Genomic DNA, 20,879 nt, shown 5'->3' with positions numbered 1-20,879 from the left:
CCATGCATACCTTCTCTCCCACTCCACCTGGGATCTCCTCAGGAGACAACTCCTCTGTCTCTAACCTGCTTCTTAAAGTCTGGGCCTCAGAACGCCTGCTGGTTAGAAATAAAGACCCTTGTCAGGATGCTCCTTAGAAATGGAGATGCCTAGCTGCCATTCCAAACCCATTAGATCTGAACGTCTGAGGGAATCTGCACATCTAACAACACCTGCAGGTGAGAGTGATTTTCTAAGTCTCGAGGACTATGGACTGAGAGGGTAGGAAAAAGAAAGCAAAAACATACTATTAGACAATAGTATTTACATTCCCTGGAACAAGGGATGTAAATGAGATTGTGGAAAATGTGCTCATTAACTCACTGCGTTTGAGATAAACTAATGTCAAAAGTTTCACGCTAAAGATCATTAGTTGGCTAATGCCCTACATCCTCTCAACCTACAAAATAGATTCTGGTCCTCACAATGACTACCCTGAAGTTCTCCAAAAAAGAAAAAAACTGAGTGATATCATGTGTACCAAGGCACAGAAAGAGACACCAGCATGTTTCCATGATATACTTTAGAATAAATTTTCAACAAAAAAGGTTTAAAACAAAGAAAAAAAAAGTTTTCCTAGATAAACTCCACTTACCTACCAAATATGCTGGTTCTTAAAGGTTTTGCTCTGTTTTGCCAAATAATTAACTATCTCTTTGGTTTTCTAGCCCAGCTTATCATCATTGGGATAACAGAGTAAAGTGACTTTAATTCAAAGTTCCAGAGATGGCTCAAAAGTGAAATGGTAACATAATTTACACCAAAGGGATCAGCTATACATTCAGAATCACACCTGAACACCCCCCACCCTGGCACACTGGGACTGCCAACTCCAAACGCCTTTATTAACCTTATTCCAGGCAGTTGCCAGGATTGGCTGCATACGTGTATTTAGAGTGTTTATCTAGCACAGTGCACTCATTCATTATTATTCTGTCTATGGCTGTGGTCAAGTGAATGGAGTCACGGGGCCTGTTCCATCTACCGAAGATTTCTGCCACAGATGAACAGATTTGGGTACATAGACTAGTGTGCCCAAATTCAACTGTCCCACCAACTAAAATGTATGCATTTAATAGGGGAAGAAGTATGGCTCCTGTCTCTATGGCCCCCCCATTCCACCTAACATCTGGTTGGGCATATAGCTTGGCCCCTGGAAGGTACACGTGCATGACAAGAACCATGTCATGAGGGTCAGATCCAACTTGGTCTATGACTACAAAGACCTCCTCGCCAAAAAAAAAAGCACATTTTTCTGCTTCCTATACAGCACCATGGATTTCTAGTCCCAGACACTCAGAGATAAGATGGCAGCTTTGCCATAGCTGGAGAGAAAGTGCATCATCTGCAAGCTCTTGGCAAATTCAGATCCTTTTACTTTGTGGCCACAAAGAAGGAAAGTGCCCCATCCTCACCCAGCAACCATCACACCTCTGCCTGGAACCCGGCTGTATTAGAAATTTTACCATGTGGCCTTGGGCAGCTTACTTAACCTCACAGTGTCTTAATTTCTTCAGCTGGAAAATGAAGACGCTACCTACAGCATGGGCACAGTGTTTCAAGGTTAATGCATGAGGCCGATACTGAAATGCAACATTGCGGGGGGAAATGTCTGATTGGGGGGAGAAAGTCAGGCACAGCAGTGCACTTCTGGGTGGTTATAACATACGCACTATCGCGAAACGGGGCCCTAAGGTCAGTAGCACACAGGAGGAGTGCAAAGAGCCATTCGCAATCCACCACCTGGAGTCTTTTATTGTTATAGCCAAGAAGGGTTGATAAGGCAAACAAAGCAAAGGGTTGGGAGCCCTAATTTATCAAACGTATCGATACAGATCTGATATTGACAGGCACCGGGCCACTTTTAGATTCAGATCAATAAATCCATCTCATAATACAGTACAATCCCAACACTTCACCCCCAAATCCATCCATCCAGATATTAGAAATCCATCCTGCTTTGCCTGCAGTCTGTCAAATGTCACCACGGAGTGCTGAAGCCACCCTGCCAAGTCTATATCCTGAACTAAATCCCAATGGAAACTTCCCAGATATAAATAACCACTATGAACATACAGGGAAGAAAAATAGCTATGAAGTTTCACTCTTACTTTTTTTTCCTTTTAGCCTGTGACAAGTAAAAATCATAGAGTTACTCACTCTCCAAAAACAATCTAAAGCCAGAAGGTTTAACCAATTCAATTTTCTAGTCACTGTGACAACTATTTTCATCTGTGAAACAGCGTTTGGGGCACGTTTACGGGCCTAATCCCGCGGCACTTTCACGGGCAGCCCCTGCTGGAAACTCTGACAGCAGTTTCTGTTTCTGGACTCACTGTGGGCAGTAGCATTTGATGACACCCAGGGTCTCGTGGCACGAAGACAGGTTCTTTATTTACAGTCAAAAAGGGAGAAACCTTCCTTCTACCTGTGGCTGAGATCCTAGGAACCAGCCAAGAGGAAATTCTAGTTCAGTAGAAGGTGGGGAAACCCACCCAATGTTTGCAGGGCCTGCGAGAGAAGTATAAAGAAAACAGAAACCTAAGCTCGGACATTGGAGTACCTGGACTTGAGCCATGCAGAGCCAGGGGTGTGCCGTCTTAGCTCACTCATTTCACCTCCCGGAGCCTTAATTTCCCCCACTGTCATGTGAAGTTGGCCATTGTAAGAATCAAAAGCCCCCAGCACAACACCTATCACATAGTCCATGCTCAATAATGATTTGTGGAAACATAATTTCAAACAGAAAATGCTGAGTTCTTGACATCGCTCATTAACCAATGGGTAGCGGGTATTTATGAATGCATACCATCTGCCAAGCACCAACTGGTGGAAATCAAGAGACAAGAGGGATGGATACGATGCTTCTTCTCAGGACAAGACAGAGGAAATGCACGGGAATGGATTAGGAGACCCGTCATTTCTAGACAGAAGGCCCAGATCTGGAGCCCAAGGAGCGGGCACCCACTCCCAGGTTTGGAGGACTGTTGGAATTACCCAAAATTTCTTACCCACAGGTGGCTGGTTTTATTCTGGTTTCCTGCAACATGAAGACTAACTCCCAGGCTCACTTGCCCAAAGAAGGCAAACTCACTTTAATATTAGCCTCAAACAGATTGTTAGGAAGGTAAGTCTGCTGTACACATAGAAGCCTACGCATGGATTGGTTTAGGATTATCTGGGCTTTTAGATTTTTCTGGCCACATCCAAAGGAGAGAGACAGGGGCAGATGCAACTGCCATCCTGGAAAGCTGAAGATAAACTCAAATGCCAGGTAGAGTATTACACTCTCTCCTACTGAATTGCATTAGGCACTGGCATCCATGGGGCGCAGTCTCTTTGAAAACTGTCCTCACGCACAACAGAAAGAAGAAGAGGAGGAAAAGGTGGCAGGGAAGGGGAAGAGAAAATGAAAACTTCTAAAATAGCCAAGAGCCCAGTCTGTCCCCTCCACAGACGCTCAGGGGCAAGAACTGCAGGATATAGGAGTGAGCTTGGCAAGCTACCCCCCTTCCCTTTGCCTGGCGCCCCACCTGCTTCTTCCCTAGAGCTTGCAGGTTTTCCCAGCAACGGCTGGAGGCAGGAGTCCCCAGGGGTGTCTCCAATCGATCCTTGCCCCAGGATTTCCCAGGTCAAGATCACGTGGTGGCCACCGGTAGGACCGCCAACATGTTAGATGCGGTCCCCACTATTATTCCGTTTATAGGACTCGTTTAAATCAAGGTACTTTAAAAAAAATGTAACTATTGTTCTAGGCAATAACATCTGCAAAAGCATGGTTTTGATGGTGCTAGTTGTATTTTCCTAATACATATTAGCATAAATCGTTATTACTAGAATAGCATAGCACAGTGGTTAGAAGCACAGGTGCTGACTGTGTTTAAATCCAGGTTCTAAAAAAATAAATTATTTAAATAAAATATTAAAAATATAAATAAATAAATAAATAAATAGGTAGGTAGATAGATAGACAGATAAATAAATTCAGGTTCTGCACCACCATCTGGGTGATCTTGGACAAGTTTGTTAACTGATCTGTGCCTTGGGCTCATGGTCTGTGAAATAATAACACCTATTTCAGGAACCACTATAAGGAATAAGTTAGTTAATATTTGTTAAACATTTATACCATCTAGAACCTTCTACACAAACAACACCTTTGGGAACACTGAAGGCACAGAAGCGTACACCATCTATTACCTCGAGATAGGCTTACACACTTCCTCTGCTTTGCAACGCTCTATTGGGCCCTCCCCCTTCATCCAAACACCAGAAACAAAACCAACGGACACACACTCTCATCCCTGCTCTCCTGAACGCCGACCTGTCATAAGGTCCGCCTTAAATGGATATCAGAGTAATTACAACCACTTATTGAGCATTTATTATTCTGTAGGCCCTGTGCTCAGTACTTTGAGTACAACTGTCTAACTTCCTCTTTATTCTTTATTCTTCCTCTATGAGGAAGACTCGGGCTTAAAGAGATTAGGTGATTTTCCTAAGATCTTACAACCAGTAGGCAGGCGAGTCGGGATTCAAACCCAGGTCCACCCACATAACCCAGCCTAGGCATAGCCTCCTAAGCCATGAGACCCCAGCGCCAGAGCCCCTCTTCCAGGGGCCCATCTCAGCAACCAGCCAGAGAGAGCCTTCTTTCCCCTCCCCTTGCAGGACCTCCCCCACTGGACTTAGTCACCACTTTATAACATAATTACTTACCTGTTTGTCTTTCCCCCTCTGTTATTCAGAGTAGTCTTTTCTATGTTAAGCACTTTAGGGAGGAAATCATTTTGAAATTTCCCTAAGTTTGAAAAAGAGTTGCATTATACGGAGCTGAGTTTAATAACCTTTTCCCTACAATTCCAGTCATCTTTATCAACACCAAATATAATAATGTTTTTTGACACAAATGTGACTTGAGGGCAACCTTTCTCTGCACATTACGGGATGACTGTGAACAAACAGATGCCCGAGCCCGTCTCTGGAGCTACTAACTCAGAATCTCTGGGTTAAGGACCAGGAGTCACTCAAGTTTCAGAATGACTGCCTCAGGCAATGGCTCGGCATTTGACCCCGCTTCAAACTTCTAGACACTGACTGTGTTTTAGTTCTTGTGTCTGCTTTTCATGGTGTTCCTGACCTCTCCCACCATGCAAGTTGACAGCTACCATTCCTCACTGCCAACTAACAACGCTGCATGAATTTACCCTGTTTTATCTTCTAGCCACCAATGCTGAGGTTTCCAAACTCTGTTTTTAGCCCTGGAACACTTCATTGAAAACTGGTTTTTAGGCAGATGCCAATAAAAAACACACAACCTAGAGCTATCCCAATGGAACATGAGTGGTTGGCCTGGAGTCCAACGCTGGTCTCCTTTCTCGCCACTGACCGTCATCACTACCACCTATGGTGGCACTGAGGGCACTGAATCCCTCCCCAGATTCCCTACACTTCGTGGAGAGCATTTTCAAAATCACAGAAATAATGCAACTTTCTGGCAGATCTTGCCACAACTTCAGAGACAGATACCTTATCTTTTATAAATATTCAAGATTGTCAGAAAAATATTTTTTCCATGAGAATTTGTCAGTGTAGCCCAAAGTCAAGTGTGTATTCCTTTTTATTGGAGAAGATATCACCGAATTTATAAATAGCCCCTATACTGTACTTGCAAAGTCACTCCTTAAAGGTATTTTTTACATGGAAAAGGATGGTCTTGTATTAGTAATTGGACTACCGTCTACTTTTGAAAGGCTCTCAAAAAAATCATGGTCAAGGGAATTTGCTTTTTCAAAAAAAAAAAATCTCTCTTCTGTGAAAGAGAATGTCAGAGCATCCAGAAAAACTTTGTAACCTTTAAAATTGTAGATATCTTATATTGGCCATGTTCTAAATATGTTAGTATATGAATAGTCTTAAAATAAATTTCAAGCACTGGTTTTTAAACTTGAAAAAAAAATTTAAGCCAAGTTTTCTTGCTGCTCTTTTCGGCTTTTTCCTCCAAAACTTATAATTTTGAGGTGCAGAATTGAGGAAGTAAATATAACATATGTGCACTAGAGGTGGGAGGGAGGATGTTGTATGTGTGATTTCTCTGGTAAATTAGGACAAGGTTCAAAGTCCTATCTATGGTGAGAGATCGTCAATGTGACTGAATATTGATAATTAATTCATATAGGTAAAAAAAAAAGTGTTCAGAGTGTTCCTTATGCTAATCTTTCCACTTTTTTTGGCAGCTCTGCAATTTGTCAAAATAAAATTGGAGGGAGATGTTCAAAAGCAGATACAAATAAAGCACAGGCATACACATACGGCTAAAATATTCAACAGGTCTGGACTAGGGTGAAGAAAGGAAGGCATCTGAGGTGCAAAATTTAAGGAAGTAGCTGGGGGAACCCTGAGCGTGAGTCGTCCCTGGCGCTGGCACGACTCTGAGAGCCAGGGCCTCCTTAAATGTCACACCCTACGTGTCTTACTTGTTTTGCCCTGGATTGGCCCTAATATTTTCAACCTGTTTTCTCAAACTGATTGTTGCAGTCCTGGGGAGCAATGCTTCAAGTCATTTTCATCCATGCATTCATTCACTCATTTATCCTCCAAACATGTATCGAGTCCCAGCTACGTGCTACGTGACTACTCAGCTAGGAACCCACTCTGCTTAAAACCGTTTTGACTCTCAGATGAAATAATCTTCAGCCAAATTTGCGTCATTCATTTAATCATCTGCGTGTTATGTGCTGGGGACACTGTGACGACAGGCCAGTCCCTGCTAAAATATCTTCCCGTCTGCCAGCCATCGCCTTCATACTATCATTTTTATTGGCATCAGCATCATCCTTTACATGTCTGTTGCCCCAATTTGATTAAACTATTCCAGGACAGGGAATGGGCGTTATTCATCTTTGTTTTTTCAGCCAGCTAACGTTGACTGGGTGCTCACAACTTGCCCTGTATTTTCTCAGCCCCTTCTATAGGTTCACTCAATTCCACCCTGCACCAAGGCTAAGATTCACCTTTCATAGGTAAGCAAACAGGAGGCACTAAGTGTCTTTCCTAGGGTCGCACAGCATGCAAGAGGCCAGGCCAGGATCCTATCGAGGAGCCTAGCTCTGGAGTCTACTATCTCAGCAACTCCACTAAGCCATCCAGAAATTATGACCCAAAGAGCTGCTCCCAGCTCCAAAGGGCACTCAGCCACAGCTTGCTCTTCACCCATTATTACCTAGAAAGATCTAGAGGGCACCAGGGACGCTCTCGGCGAAATGAGCCTCAACTCCCACCGCCTGGGCAGGCAAGTCAGATTTTGGGGGACTTCCTGCTTAATTTCACTTTGTCTAAATATAACCAACTAAAAATAACCCGAAAGCAAAGTATCTCAGAACCGCCAGAGGAGCAGCAGAAGGCTGCAGGGGACGTGATGTGAAAGATTGATCTCAGCCTCCCTAAAACGCTGCGATGCTTTCCAACATCAGCAAGTTGCATATTGTGATGAGAAAACAAAGTTTCCAATTATTGAAATTCCATAGTGTATTTAATTACGCAATTATCTTATTGTATTAACAAGAGCCGGGGTGCAGCAGCAGCGGTTGCTGAGATTTTTGCAGTGGAGAAGTACAGAATTTATTCTTTCCCTCAGCTGATTGTTTCTCACGAGTCCATCCATTTTTCTGGGATTTTGGAAATGATCCTGTTTCTGAACCGCTTCATTCAGAAATCCAAGGCAAATCGCACCACACTTTTGCCACTCCGACTTTGAAGCATGACCCCAGTACAGACTGAGCATATTTCAGGGGGAAATGTCTGCAAATTCACCTCCTTTTTATTTTCATTAATCATTTCAGGCTCTTTCCTCTTTTGAAATTCAAATAAATATAATGTAAATATAAATAAAAAACACTTATACAAATTACATATTTTCAGTGATGCAAACACAAATACATTCTTGTTCATTTGCTTAATAGGGACTTGTCCCAAAGGATTCAAGTATCACGCCGCAAAAGCCAGCGTATTTCATCAAAACATCTGAAATAGGTATACTGTGATATTATCATGCACTTCTATTTGCCACAGTTACCCTGGAAAATATTAAATGTAATCATGCAAAATTAAACATTCTATACATTTTCTATTCATTTTTGAACGTTCTCCCTCTATTCCAAAATAGGCTATCACACTTTCAAGTTTATAGGGACAAAAAGTGAATCAAATGTCTTGTTTCTGAAAGCATTATAAGTCTTTTCACTTAGGCCTTTTCATCTCAGAATCACGAGGCTCTTTACATATAAAACGTAATTAATCCATACAGTTGGCTACATCCTACCCCATGGGAAGCCTCCTTGCTGGTAATCACTCATGAAGAAGCCATACCTGCATTTTCTCAAGCTAAATTTGGTCCAGGCCATTAGGAACAATGTTTCATTTACTGGAGCATGACCAAGACGCACCGTCATAGGTGGGAAAACCTATTCTCCCAAATAAGTCATAGTTAAGAAGCAAACTCTCAATCCATAGATTATAGCCTGGCCTTTGAATTCCAATTTAATACTTTTTAGCTATAAGATGATGGAGCAAATCCCTTCACTTCTCTGTGCTTCAGTTTTTGTGGTGGTAAAATTGGGATGATAATAGGACCCATCCCATAGGGTTATTGGGGGAATGAAAGGAGTTCATGCATATAAGTTATTAATAGCATTAACAGTTGTCACCTTGTTCCACCTGATACCTTTCAAAGCCACTTCACAACAATGACCTCACTGGGGTCTCCATCTTCCTGTGAAGAAATGGAAGCAGATGCTCTTGTACCCATTCTATAGGTAAAGAAAGTGAAATCCAAAGAGGGTTCTAGCAGTCAGGACTAGAACTCCTGGAACCTAATCTAGTCTTCATCCACTACTTGTCTTTATATCCAGAACAAACTGACTCAGTGACCCAGACGGATCCCTGCTTATTTCGGAGGGGCAGGGGAGATGCACGGGGAGGGGGGTCTTGTTTCTAACAAGACATGGGAAGCATTTTGTTGCCAAAGCTTGTCTTGCATAGCAAAAAAGACCCAGATCAGCAGAAGACACATCAACAAGACTGCCTTAATCATGATTTCTGCTAACTATGAAATGTAAGTTAATTTCATGCCTTGCATTCACAGACAAAAAGGTTCAGGGCTGTTTAAATTCTCTTCAGCCCAATGACAGTTAGTAAACAGGAGGCTTTCTGTTCTAATGCTTGAAATCACCCTTCGTATCTCAATATATTATTTATGCACTCAGCTTAAAATAAACAGCAACTCCGAAGTAGGTGAGTGGGCTCATCTAGTACGAACTTTTTTTTTTCTTCACTCTGACAGTTACTTTAAAACATCGGTAAACAACCTTAATTCACTTCTAACGAATTAGTAGGCTACTGCTGTGTCTCCAGGAGGCAAGTAGATTGTATTATTAACCAAAACAACTTTCTCTCTGTCAATCATCTGCACCTCACTGAGGGATGTGGGCTTTGCTGTCTTATTACTCAAACCAATCCATGGGTGCATATGATTCCTGGCGATTTCTTCGAGGTCATTCTCTTCTGGATCCTTGATTAGATCTCTTGACTCTGGGATGCAGAATGGGGCCTGGGGAAGGGGATTCTCAGTGCTGCTCATTAAGAGAGATATAGATACATGGGAGCCTTTCGGAGGGGTAGAGAGTTTGGAAGTCATGGTACGTGAGGTCCAGCTGTTGAGGGAATAAAACTGACAAAGAGGCCACCTTCAGGAGACCCCCTGTACTACCACCAAATAGTGGAAAGGGTGTCACTTTGGAGGAGAAAGTCTTAATTCCTTGTAGATGCAGACAGTAAAACTAGAACCATTGTGTGGAAGATCCATGAGGGTATTCTAGGTTAAAATCAAGAAAGAATCCTGAAACTGAAAAGAGGAGTCACCTCTTGAGGTAGTAAGTCTTCCTATAGAGGTTCTGAGGCACCATCAGATGGAATATTTAGAACCAGCCAAGAAACAGCACTAGATGGGACATGTATGGATCTTTCCAGACAGAAGACCTTACAACTCCATGAATCTCAGTAAAACAGGCTTTAATAAGCAGTCACAACCATTTTTAAACTCTCTCTGTTAGGAGATTTTAAGTGGTGATAGCTATTCTTTAAAAAAGGAAGGAAGGAAGGAAGGAAGGAAGGAAGGAAGGAAGGAAGGAAGGAAGGAAAGGAAAGGAAGGAAAGGAAGGAAGGAAGGAAGGAAGGAAGGAAGGAAGGAAGGAAGAAAGAAAGAGAGAGAGAGAGAAAGAAAGAAAGAGAAAGAAAGAAAGAAAGAAAGAAAGAAAGAAAGAAAGAAAGAAAAAGAAAGAGAAAGAAAGAAGAAAGAAAGAAAGAAAGAAAGAAAGAAAGAAAGAAAGAAAGAAAGAAAGAAAGAAAAGGAAGAAAGAAAGAAAGAAAGAAAAGAAAGAAAGAAGAAAGAAAGAAAGAAAGAAAGCAAGCAAGCAAAAGAAAGAAAGAGACACCATAGATTAAGCACTGGGCATGTCACTGACCTGTCTACTCCTTCACACAATGCCAGGGCATTGGCTGACCTAGCAAAATAAAAAGATGTACCATTCGGTGGGGAAAATCAGATGAAGCAGTTGCTTTAGTATTGTTCCATTTTTGCCTGCTCTTGGGCTTGCAACCCTTGGCCATTCCGTGGGCAGGAAGCCACTCCCAAGTCACCTGGGCTGTAACGTGATCCAGACGACGTGATCCACACTTCACTCACCTTGCTAGTTGGCCTCCTTCCTTTATCCCAAGTCTGGAAACACAATACTTCGCAACTTGTCTAAGGGATGTCTAACCTAGTTTCATCATTAACAAAACATCGCTCACCTCAATGAAACATTCAGTCTCTCCCCAAAAACCAATCATCTCTTTGATACACACACTGACTGCTCAAAATAGAGTTAAATGCATAATCAAAAAAAAGAGAGAGAGAGAGAGAGAGAGAGAGAGAGAGAGAAAGAAGAAGAAGGAGAAGGAGAAGGAGAAGGAGAAGAAGAAGAAGAAGAAGAAGAAGAAGAAGAAGAAGAAGAAGAAGAAGAAGAAGAAAAGGAGAAAGGTGAGGAAAGAGAAAGAAAGATACCTTGCATTCATATCCAGAGTTTATATCAACATGTTTACACAATTTGCAGACATGTAATCTTCCAAATTGTCTGGAAAACATTGCCAAAATATTTTGGGGAGGTGAGTCAGGTTTTTCCACATCCAACATATTGACAAAACATTAGAGAGTTCAGAAATATTAAATTCCTCAAAGGAAGTCAGATTATCAATCTTTGGGTGTGAAACTTGGTGTTACTGTTTTCCTAATATGGCAAGAGCAGACATCTGGTATTTGCACTTTGGAGTAATAGAACATAACATGACAATAATGTGTTATACTTACAAAGTACCCTTCATCCATGGGGCTCCAATTTTACCAATATTAGTTCACTGATTTTCGCAAAAAACCTGAAAGGCAGAGGGTAGGTTTGTGTTACCCCCACTTTGCAGATGGGGATATTGAAATGCAATAGGCCAATAAATTATTGGTCCATTACAATGAGAGAATTCAATAACAGAGGACAAGATTTATAAATTTTCTCCTTCCCCATCCCAATGCAACTTGACCACCCCTCTTTCCCTGGGGGACCGTTCTTTCCCACGTAATTTCCACCACAATCTCAATGTATTAAATACATTTTTGCCCACGGAAGACAGTGCTGAATGTAACCCTTGGTCTTATGAGCCCAGACACCAATATTCCCTTGAAACCAGAGGAGAGGTTAGAAAAATTTCCCATATCCAATTTAAAACATGGAGAAAAAAAATTTAGATTGACAAAATACAACCATCCAACTAAAATTTGGCCTGAAAATAATGTTACTACTGTTCAGTTTGTTACATGCTTATGTTCACATGTCAGCATATGGACTTGTCTTTAAAAATGATTCCAAGGAAGTCAGAATGCTTCAGAAGTACTCTCGCCAACAGCATTTTTAGAAGGGTGTATTTTTAACAACCCTTTCTAGGACACCCCATCCTTTCTACCACTCTCTGGCCATTTATTCACGCACTGAACAAATAATCGATATTTAATATGTTCTTACCACATCTAAGTTTAGCACTGCGTGTGGTTTCTCGGAGGACACAAAACTGTGTATGACACAGGTCCTACCATCAGGAAACTTACAGTTCTATGGTGTAATGATTTTAGTACAGTGACAATCACTCTGTTCTAAAACTCTCCAGAAAGATCTGACAGTTTCTGGACACTCTTGGTGAGTCATAGACACCAGTCCCAGAAAGATGGTTCCTTCGGGGAATAGTCTCAAAAAAGATGAGTCTGAGCTCTGTTTATGAGCCATACTATTTGGGACTACAGAAATGCTAAAAGATGTATCTTCTCCAAATGTCTGACCCAGAGTCTTCCCAAAGTCCATGATTTGAGGGTCGTGATGTCTCATGACCGTCACCTCTGCAGCCACACTGGCCTCTTTGCTCATCCTCAAATACCCAAGAGCGTTCGCACCTCGGGACTTCTGCCCTTGCAATTATTCTCTTTGCCTGTAACAATCTTGCTGAAGACACATCCATGACCTCTGCTCATATACCTCCTCAATGAGTCTCTCCCAAACACTTGTCTAACATAGTTACAACTGGTCCCACTCTGTCCCCTTATAACTTTCCCTTTCTTCATGAGGCTCACCACCACCTAATAGCAAATGGTTCATCTCCTTGTTTTTCTATGCCCCCCTAACCCTCAACCAGGATATAAACTCCGTAACAGCAGTGACGTTTTTGCTCAGTAATAAATCCCAGGGTCAAGGCACTCCATAAATATTGGTTGAATGGATGACTCGCAAGGCTGGACTGTGTGCTGCGCCCTTCCCTTATATCTTCCTTCACTGGGATACCAAAATAATTACTAATAAATGAATTTCGATACTGGATCATAATAGATTTTTCTCACCCAAAAGAAAAAAAAACTCCACACCCATTGAAATGCTTCTGAAAAATATAATAAACACCAGTTTTTATCATCTTCCCTTCTCTTGATTGCTCAAGTACTAGGCCAAGAGTCAGGTAACCTTGCTCTCTGGCCAGTGCTCCTGGGCCCAGCCCCTGGGCCTTTCTTCCCCAGTGATAAAATAAGGAAGCTTCAGAAGCTCATTTCCAAGGTTCCCTCTGGTTCGGAAACTATGGAGATTGACACATAGGTGATAGGCCAAATTAGATTCAGGTTTTTACATCTTCTGACTTAATATCACTTTCCATGTGTAAGCTTATCTCAAAGGTAGCACGGTCATTTCATACTAAGTAAGCAGGAATCCCAGAGGGAAGGATTTTATTATCTGACTATATCTACGAGCACGCCGATTTAGGACAAACACCATGGATAGCACTGAGAACCTGTCTCCCACCCCATCCCCCACTATCACACCACCAACATACGACAGACATGCAAAGCAAGATGCCACCTCAGCTGTTTATGACATCTTGAGTCACACACACTTCACTGGGGTCTCTAAACAGATTTCTTGTTTACTTGCACATTAATAAAACTCGCACCTTCGCCAGTCAGAATTTTTTTCCCCAAGCATCTGAACATCCAAAGAGATTTAGAAGCAATTAACATTCACGAGTAACAGAGCAATCAACATGGGAATCGCTAATGGGGCTGGACAGGATCCAAAAGCAGATATTAGGATAATAGTGAGCCCCTGACATAGGTTATGGTGTTAATTCTGGAGGGCAGACTCCTGGTATGTGTTCAGCGGCTTTGTGAGGCTGCTGGCACAGTCACATATGCCTCTTCTATATATGGTTCCTAGCACCCTACAACAGACTTTTTTTTTTTAACTTCTACCGAAAAGAAGGCATTTTTGCATCGTTATAACACAACCCCTAGCATTAATGGTATATATTGAATTCAAGTTTATTTTTAAATTGCCTACCTGACAAAAATGTTAAAATGTCATTTTTTTCCCCGCTTTGGGTCTCTAGACTATCTTCACCTGTTAGCTCTTGTAGCTAGAGGCCACAAAAATAACAGCTATGAATTTCCACCTTGACGCTTCCCCAATAACTTTTACCACTTACTTGTGTGCACACGGGTTCATACAACCCTTGTACATAGAAAGACACGGACATTCTTATCCCGATGAGCTCTACACTTGCCTCCTTGTCAGTCTTCCTGACCTGTTTTCATAAATATCACTCCAGAAATCAGCGCCCTCCCCCTTTCTTTTCTGCCCGAGAAAGTCTCTGCGTAATAGAGAAGGTTTCCGCTGTTACTCTGCCTGCTTTCCATTTTCCTGCCTTTACCTCTGGTCAACTAAATGCATCTAAACAGCGAATGCTGAGCACATCTATCTGTACCTCCCCTCAGACCTCGTCCCTGCATACTGGCCCTGGCTCTCCTTCTTCCTCACCCTCAAATGTAGACGACTCCACGCAGAGTCTTCACCTCCCCAGATCCACACCTTCCTCTGAATCCTCCCAGAGATCCCCTCCAGCCCTTCTCCTGGGTCACATGGTCTCTCTCAGGACAAACACCTACATCCCTAATCACAGGATACCTTTCCTTACATGTGGATGCTGAACCAGAAAAATAGGCAGAAAAACTGTTTATTCGGCCTTTTTTTTTTAAACCTAGGATATAATTAATCAGAGCCTATGATGATTGGCTTCATTCTGTGGGGCCTAAGAAAATAAATTTGTTCCAAGGCAAGGCTTTTTTTCAAGTCCTTTAGCATTAGTAACCTGTATTTAATTGGATAACACCATTCATTTTGAGAAGACTATTTTTCTAGCTATTCTGTTCCATTCATGCTCTATTCCATGCCTTTCTCCTTCTACTTTGCTGTTTTGGGCTATTACAGGGATCCAGGGTTTTTTTTTTATTCACCTCCCCACCTCCAACACGCACCCATCATGAAAGCGGACCCCTACATGAAGCTGTGGTTTATTTCCTGAGTACAACCGGCCGCTGAGACACAATCTGCCACCACCCGGTTGTGTGGGCTAAAAGCCTGTTTTGACAAAGATTTTATACAACAGAATCCAAATTAAAGGAAAGTTATCAACAGACTCATACTTAAGAATCCCTTACTTTATCTGTGTGGCAAGTCGCTTCATATTCCCAGCGCCAGCCCCACCAGCCCCACAGCCAAGAGACACAAGTCTCCCAGGGCCCCTATGGCACACACGTATCTCCATCATCACCTCCCCAGTCCCGGGCTCTGTCCCCACCTCAAGGGGCAGCAATGGAGATTAAAGTGGCTGTGGTAACCCGATCAGGGCTGAGCATGCTGCAATCTCTACCCTTTGGTCCGTAGGAAAACATTCTGGCAGAAGGCCTTTCAGCGGCGCTCTGCATTCTTGGCGGGTCCTGTGCTACTCTGTTACTGAAGAGATTTGTGCTGTGACAGCAATGGGCACAGAGTGGCGACTTTTCATATTGTCCCTGTGACTCTATACCTTCCTGGACGCTAGACTTTGTAGCTGTTTCTGCCTTGTAAACAGCCCCTGTGCCCATTAACCCGGAGTCCTTCAATATTTGCTGTGCTAGAACAGCTAAGGATGGAGACTTCCTTTATTTACAGCCCTAAATAGATTTTTAACTACTCCTGAGAGAGAAGCAGGTGAAAACAAAGCAATTGGAGGAATTTGGGGAAAGTAGAAGCAATGGTAAAAACTTGTATTTGACCATTTATTCTTTCACCAAAAATTTACTGGGCCCCTAGTCCAGGTTTACAGGTGTGAATAAATGACCTAAAGAACTTTCCCCCCGATGAGTTCACATCCAAATGTGGGGAGATACCCTCTAAGCCAGTAAACAAGTAAACATAGATGTCCAGTCATGAGAAACACTATGGAGAAAAATAAAGCACAGGAGGCCAGGTAGTGTAAGGACATGAACCCACACTTCACATAGCATTTATTTCTCCATGCCATGTCAATAAACATTTGTCACCAAGCTCCTGCTACGTTGAGGGCCCTGGGATGGATTCTGGGGAAGCTGGCATATCAATGAAGAGAGAGAGATGGATGTGGACATTGGTACATACACACCACTCGCTGGATTTCCAGTTCTTTTCACATGAGGGCTATATAGACTTCACCAAGAGAGGTCTGTGTGTGATGCCACACTGTCAACAGCAGTTTCTTTGAAAGGGCCATCAATGAATGCCACTAGGGGCCCCCAAAGTGGGCATGGCACAGTGGAGCCCATGTCTGATTTGCTGAAGGACATGAGTGTTCGAAGCACTGAGAGCCCAAGAATGGGGTGGGCAACCCTAGGCCTGGCTCAGCTACAACACTCACCTCGCTGAGTGGATGGAGGCAAGTTCCACTGCCTCTTTACCTCTACAAAATGAAAATCAGGCTTCTGTGGAGTTCAGAAGCGGTAATGCAAGGAAAGTGCCCAGCATCATGCCTGGCACAAATCTGACATCTGAGTGATTGCTTTCCTTGGCTCATCCTGAAGGAAAAAGGATACCAGAAATGCAACAGCTCCAGACTATGTACCCAGAGTAAGTATACAGTAACTGCTTTTGCTTATTTGTCTTCTGGTTTTTGTGGCCAAGGGGCTCAAAGAAATATAAGTAGATGTTACTCTTAAAAGGGGGGGGGGGCAGCATCAATCAAATAAGTTTTAGAAACAAAAAATAAAATGAACTAACACAAGTCTCTTTACTTGGGACCCTCCTGTTCTGTAATGTGCTCATATGCATCACTTGTCTCCAAGAAATAGGAGCAATGGGATGAGTGTTTCCCAGCTTATTTAACTGTGGAACCCTTTGACATGGAAAATCACATGTGACAGTGTTCAATGGAAGGGACTTTGGGAAATATGGCTTTACTCTAAGAACAAATGAATCCAAAGATGAGGAATATATACTGTATTTGGTTTGGCTGTGGTCTGATGGCTTTCTTTGAAAAGGTAGACTTGGGCATATTTTCGCAAACCAAGAAAGCCTGGTAGCAGTGTTTCCTATCCACTGGACCACAGCAACTTCTCCTCTCCTGTTAAAGGAGTCATTATTCTGGGGCCACAGTGCATAGGAGGGAAGTGTCAGCAACATCTGAACACTTCTCATTCCCTTGGACAGGTAATTCCCCTATTTTCTGCAATAAATGGGCTCTTAAAACGAGTTTTGTTAATTATTCTCTTGAAAGCCAAAACCTCTTCTGGCTACACTGGGGAAACCTGCTGCTTAAAGTCACCCTGGGTTTTCTATATCATCCAAATGCTTCCCAGTGAGTGTGCATGACTTTCATAAACAGGAAATCAATGGTGGGGAAAAAAGAAAAGAAATTCTATAGGGATGTGTTGATATACCATGATTAGTGCAAAAATTACCTACTTGTACATGAAGATTTTTATATATGGGGCTTTCCATGAAGATCTTACTTAATGTTACAATACTAGATAGATCTGAAGTGGAAGTGGTAAACAAAGAAGACAGTAAGGCCAAGATTATTATTCCTCACAGGCTTAAAATGCAACAGCAGACAGAGAGAATCCATGTGATTCACTCACATCCTCTGAGGTAAGAGAAGAGAATGTTGTAGGGAAGGAAGGAAGGAAGGAAGGAAGGGAGGGAGGGAGGGAGGGAGGGAGGGAGGAAGGAAGGAAGGAAGGAAGGAAGGAAGGAAGGAAGGAAGGAAGGGAAAAGGAGAGAGGGGGAGAAGAGAAGGCAAGGGAAGGCAAGGGAAGGGAAGAGAAGAAAAAGAGAGATGGAAAGAAAAAGAGAGAGAGAAGGGGGAGGGAGGGAGAGAAAGGGAAGAAGAATGGAAGGAAGGAAAAACAGAGAAAGAATTAGAGAGAGAGAGAGAAGGCAAGAGAGGGGGTAAGCAAGAGAATTGTTGAGAAGCCTAAGGTGGGGGAGGGGAAACACAAGCCCAGAGATTAAGTTGACCCAAGTCAATACAAAAGGCTTTGTGCAAGGGCTCTGGCATTAATGGGATTTGGACCGCTAAAGCCCTGAGAACCAAGTACAGAACATAACCATAGATGCCGGAGTTATTTTTGAAATGGATGTCTTAAGTAATAGGACGCTTAACTCTCAGGGACACTCAGAGCATTTTGCATGGCTGCTGCCAGCTGGAGGCCTGGCTGGGAAACTGGCTGGGACCAAACCAGAGCTGCCCGATTAACAGCAGCCTCCTACCTGGGACAGAAGCCACCAGGTGGTTTTAACCCTTGGGTGTGCCACCTAGGAGCTGCTTCATGTCATCATAGCAGCGTGAATGAGCCGGACTGTTGAAGCGGGGAGCAATGCAAATGATGGAAGTGAGGGGGACCCTCTGAACCAAGGAGTCTCGGGGCCTTTGTTTGAGAATCAAGCATTCACTCTTTCCATCAGTCTTTCGTCGGTGCCTCCGAAGTGTCTGGAACCATCTGGGGTCTTGCAGACACTGTGATGAACATCACCAAGTCTCTGCTCTCAAGGAGCTTACATTCTCCCAGAGGAGGGGGAGCCAGCAAATAAACAAGAATTTCTGTTGGTTATAAGAGCCGGGATGAAAAGCAAAAAGGAAAGAGGGAGAGAGCGGGTCTGTGCTGGGGGAAGGGAAACTGTGCTCAGGGAAGGCAGCTCTGAGGAAGGAGCATGTATGCAAAGGCTTACAGAACAAGGAGGACCCCTGACCCCGCAAGCTCTGGAGAAAGAACAGTATAAAAGAAGAGGATGGCTGGTTCTCTCTCCAGTAGCTTGGGCCACCATTGCTGGGGCCTCTCTTCCAACCAACTCAGATTTCAGCCATGCTAGATTCAAAAGCACACAGATATGTTTAAGATCTCAAATTGCATACTATGCCTGCTAGGGAAAATACGTCCTGAAACTCAGATATTTTTAGAATGGTCCACTTCCGTCTCCTCAGGTACTTTCCAACAGAAGACCCAAAGAGGCCAGGTACATCAGCCTCTTCTAAATACCTGAAACTGCATTCATCAGCCACTTTTTAAAAATTGGATCTTACTTCAAAGCTGAATGACTTGATTACTCCCATAACAGAATACATTACGCTGATTACAGGATTATTCACGTGCCATTTCCAAGAGGTTGGGCAACATTTCTCAACATTGCACCCACCAACAGAGTAGTGAAAGTGGAAAATGTAATGCTAATATTCAAATGCCCTCCTTGTCCTGAGACCATGATAAAATTCCTCTGCACTCTTTCTTAACTGATGGATGCTGGAAAAGGAAAGGGGGGGTGATTATTTTCAGCATAATACAGCTCAGAGACCGAGCCAGGAGGGGCCCAAGGATGAAGTTGTTTCTATGATCCGACACATATTAGGCACTAAGTAAATATAGATGTTTGCCCCGTCCCCTCCCCTCTGCCTGCCAAAACCTGGAATACTGATTTTATATCAATAATTTGCCAATAACTTATTCATTGGTTCATTTTTTATACCTGTCAATCTAGTGCTATGTTTTCAGCCTGCTGGCAATTGATTCACAAGAATGGCTTGGGGTGAGAAGGGGTGAGGAGGTGCAAACTTTATAGCCATGATTCACTACTAATCGATGATGAGCATTTTATGCTCAAGACAATCAAATTCATATTATTTTACATTTTAAAAGTTTTTAAAGGAACACTTATTAAAAGCCAAAATGAAAATAGGGCATCACCAGTTCAAATAAGCCATAAATTAGACAAAGAAGCATAATTCCACTGAACACCATTTTATTAGCTAATCAATGTGTCATTTTTTTCTATTGGCATCTACTTACTGTCATGTAATTTCCATAAGGGCACCATCTGTATTTATAGAAGAATTATCTTTGTGGTGATCTAGCAATCTACAAACAACAGTGATATTTAACTTTTCTTAGGGGATCAATTTTGGAATTGGGTTAAAGGATTTATAAGTCTCTTTTTCATGATGAACCTTTCATAATGAACTTATTCATACATCCCTGTGATGTTGGGAGCACTTGAAACAAAAAACAACCACAAAAATGTGATTTCGATTTACTGAAATGTAAGGTTCTAGGTGTTGACATGTACATTTTTTAATCAAGCAAGGTCAATCTGTTACTATAAGGTCGAGTAAAACATTCAGAGACAAAATACTTTCTTTTTTCCATTTTGGCTGTAAGGATTAGTTAATTTTCAGTGTGATCTGATTTGATGTCCGTGGGTCAGAGAGACCCCTGTTTAGCCAAGGTCACTGCTGTGCACTGAATCAGGATCTGGTCCAGTCACTCTTATATGACACATGGTCAAACCCTGCCTTGTCCAGTTTTTTTTAAGGTTTTTTAAATTTATTTATTCATGAGAGACACAGAGAGAGAGAGAGAGAAGCAGAGACACAGGCAGAGGGAGAAGCAGGCTCCGTGCAGGGAGCCCGATGTGGGACTCGATCCCAGGATTCCAGGATTACGCCCTGGGCCAAAGGCAGGCTCTAAACCACTGAGCCACCTGGGATCTCCTGCCTTGTCCAGTTCTTAATGCAGCCTTGCAAGTGCAAGTCACCAGCCCAGTGATGGCTAATCCTGCTCATAGGGATGAACCAGCAATACTCTCATCACTGGCAGAAAAAAAGCTCATAATAGATGCCCTTCTGTTAGGTACAAACTTCACTAATGAGTGACAAAACATGGATGCAGGGAGAGATTTGTTTAAAGAGTTTCTAAGAATACCAAATAGAACCCCAGAGAGAACAATCTTTGGCTTCACAAGTTATATTACTTCAGTTTTGAGTCAATCCAAAAGAGCAAGATGCAGTTTGGGAGAATTAAAGACAAAAATCTCACTCTTGGTTAGGATGCAAATTTGTCCACAAATAGTCAATTACTTTGTAAATTTAATTTTAAGCAGGAT

At 42.6% G+C, this 20,879-nt stretch overlaps 1 protein-coding gene across 3 annotated transcripts in view; it reads right to left on the bottom strand.

The window, feature by feature from the left end:
* Positions 1-20,879, bottom strand: part of PPARGC1A (PPARG coactivator 1 alpha) — a 639,247-nt gene that overhangs the window by 444,450 nt on the left and 173,918 nt on the right. For 2 of the 3 annotated variants that reach the window (XM_077880987.1, XM_077880937.1), the window contains one exon: positions 11,444-11,508. The exons of the other annotated variant lie outside the window; for it this stretch is intronic. In XM_077880987.1, the coding sequence (XP_077737113.1) occupies positions 11,444-11,461 (18 nt within the window). In that variant the 5' untranslated portion in view covers positions 11,462-11,508. Of the gene's footprint in view, positions 1-11,443; positions 11,509-20,879 lie in introns of those variants that run through there. 3 annotated transcript variants of the gene reach the window in all.

This window comes from Canis aureus, chromosome 2 (genome assembly GCF_053574225.1).
Source record: "Canis aureus isolate CA01 chromosome 2, VMU_Caureus_v.1.0, whole genome shotgun sequence".
Lineage (NCBI taxonomy): Eukaryota > Metazoa > Chordata > Mammalia > Carnivora > Canidae > Canis > Canis aureus.
This window is presented reverse-complemented; position numbering and strand designations above follow the sequence as displayed.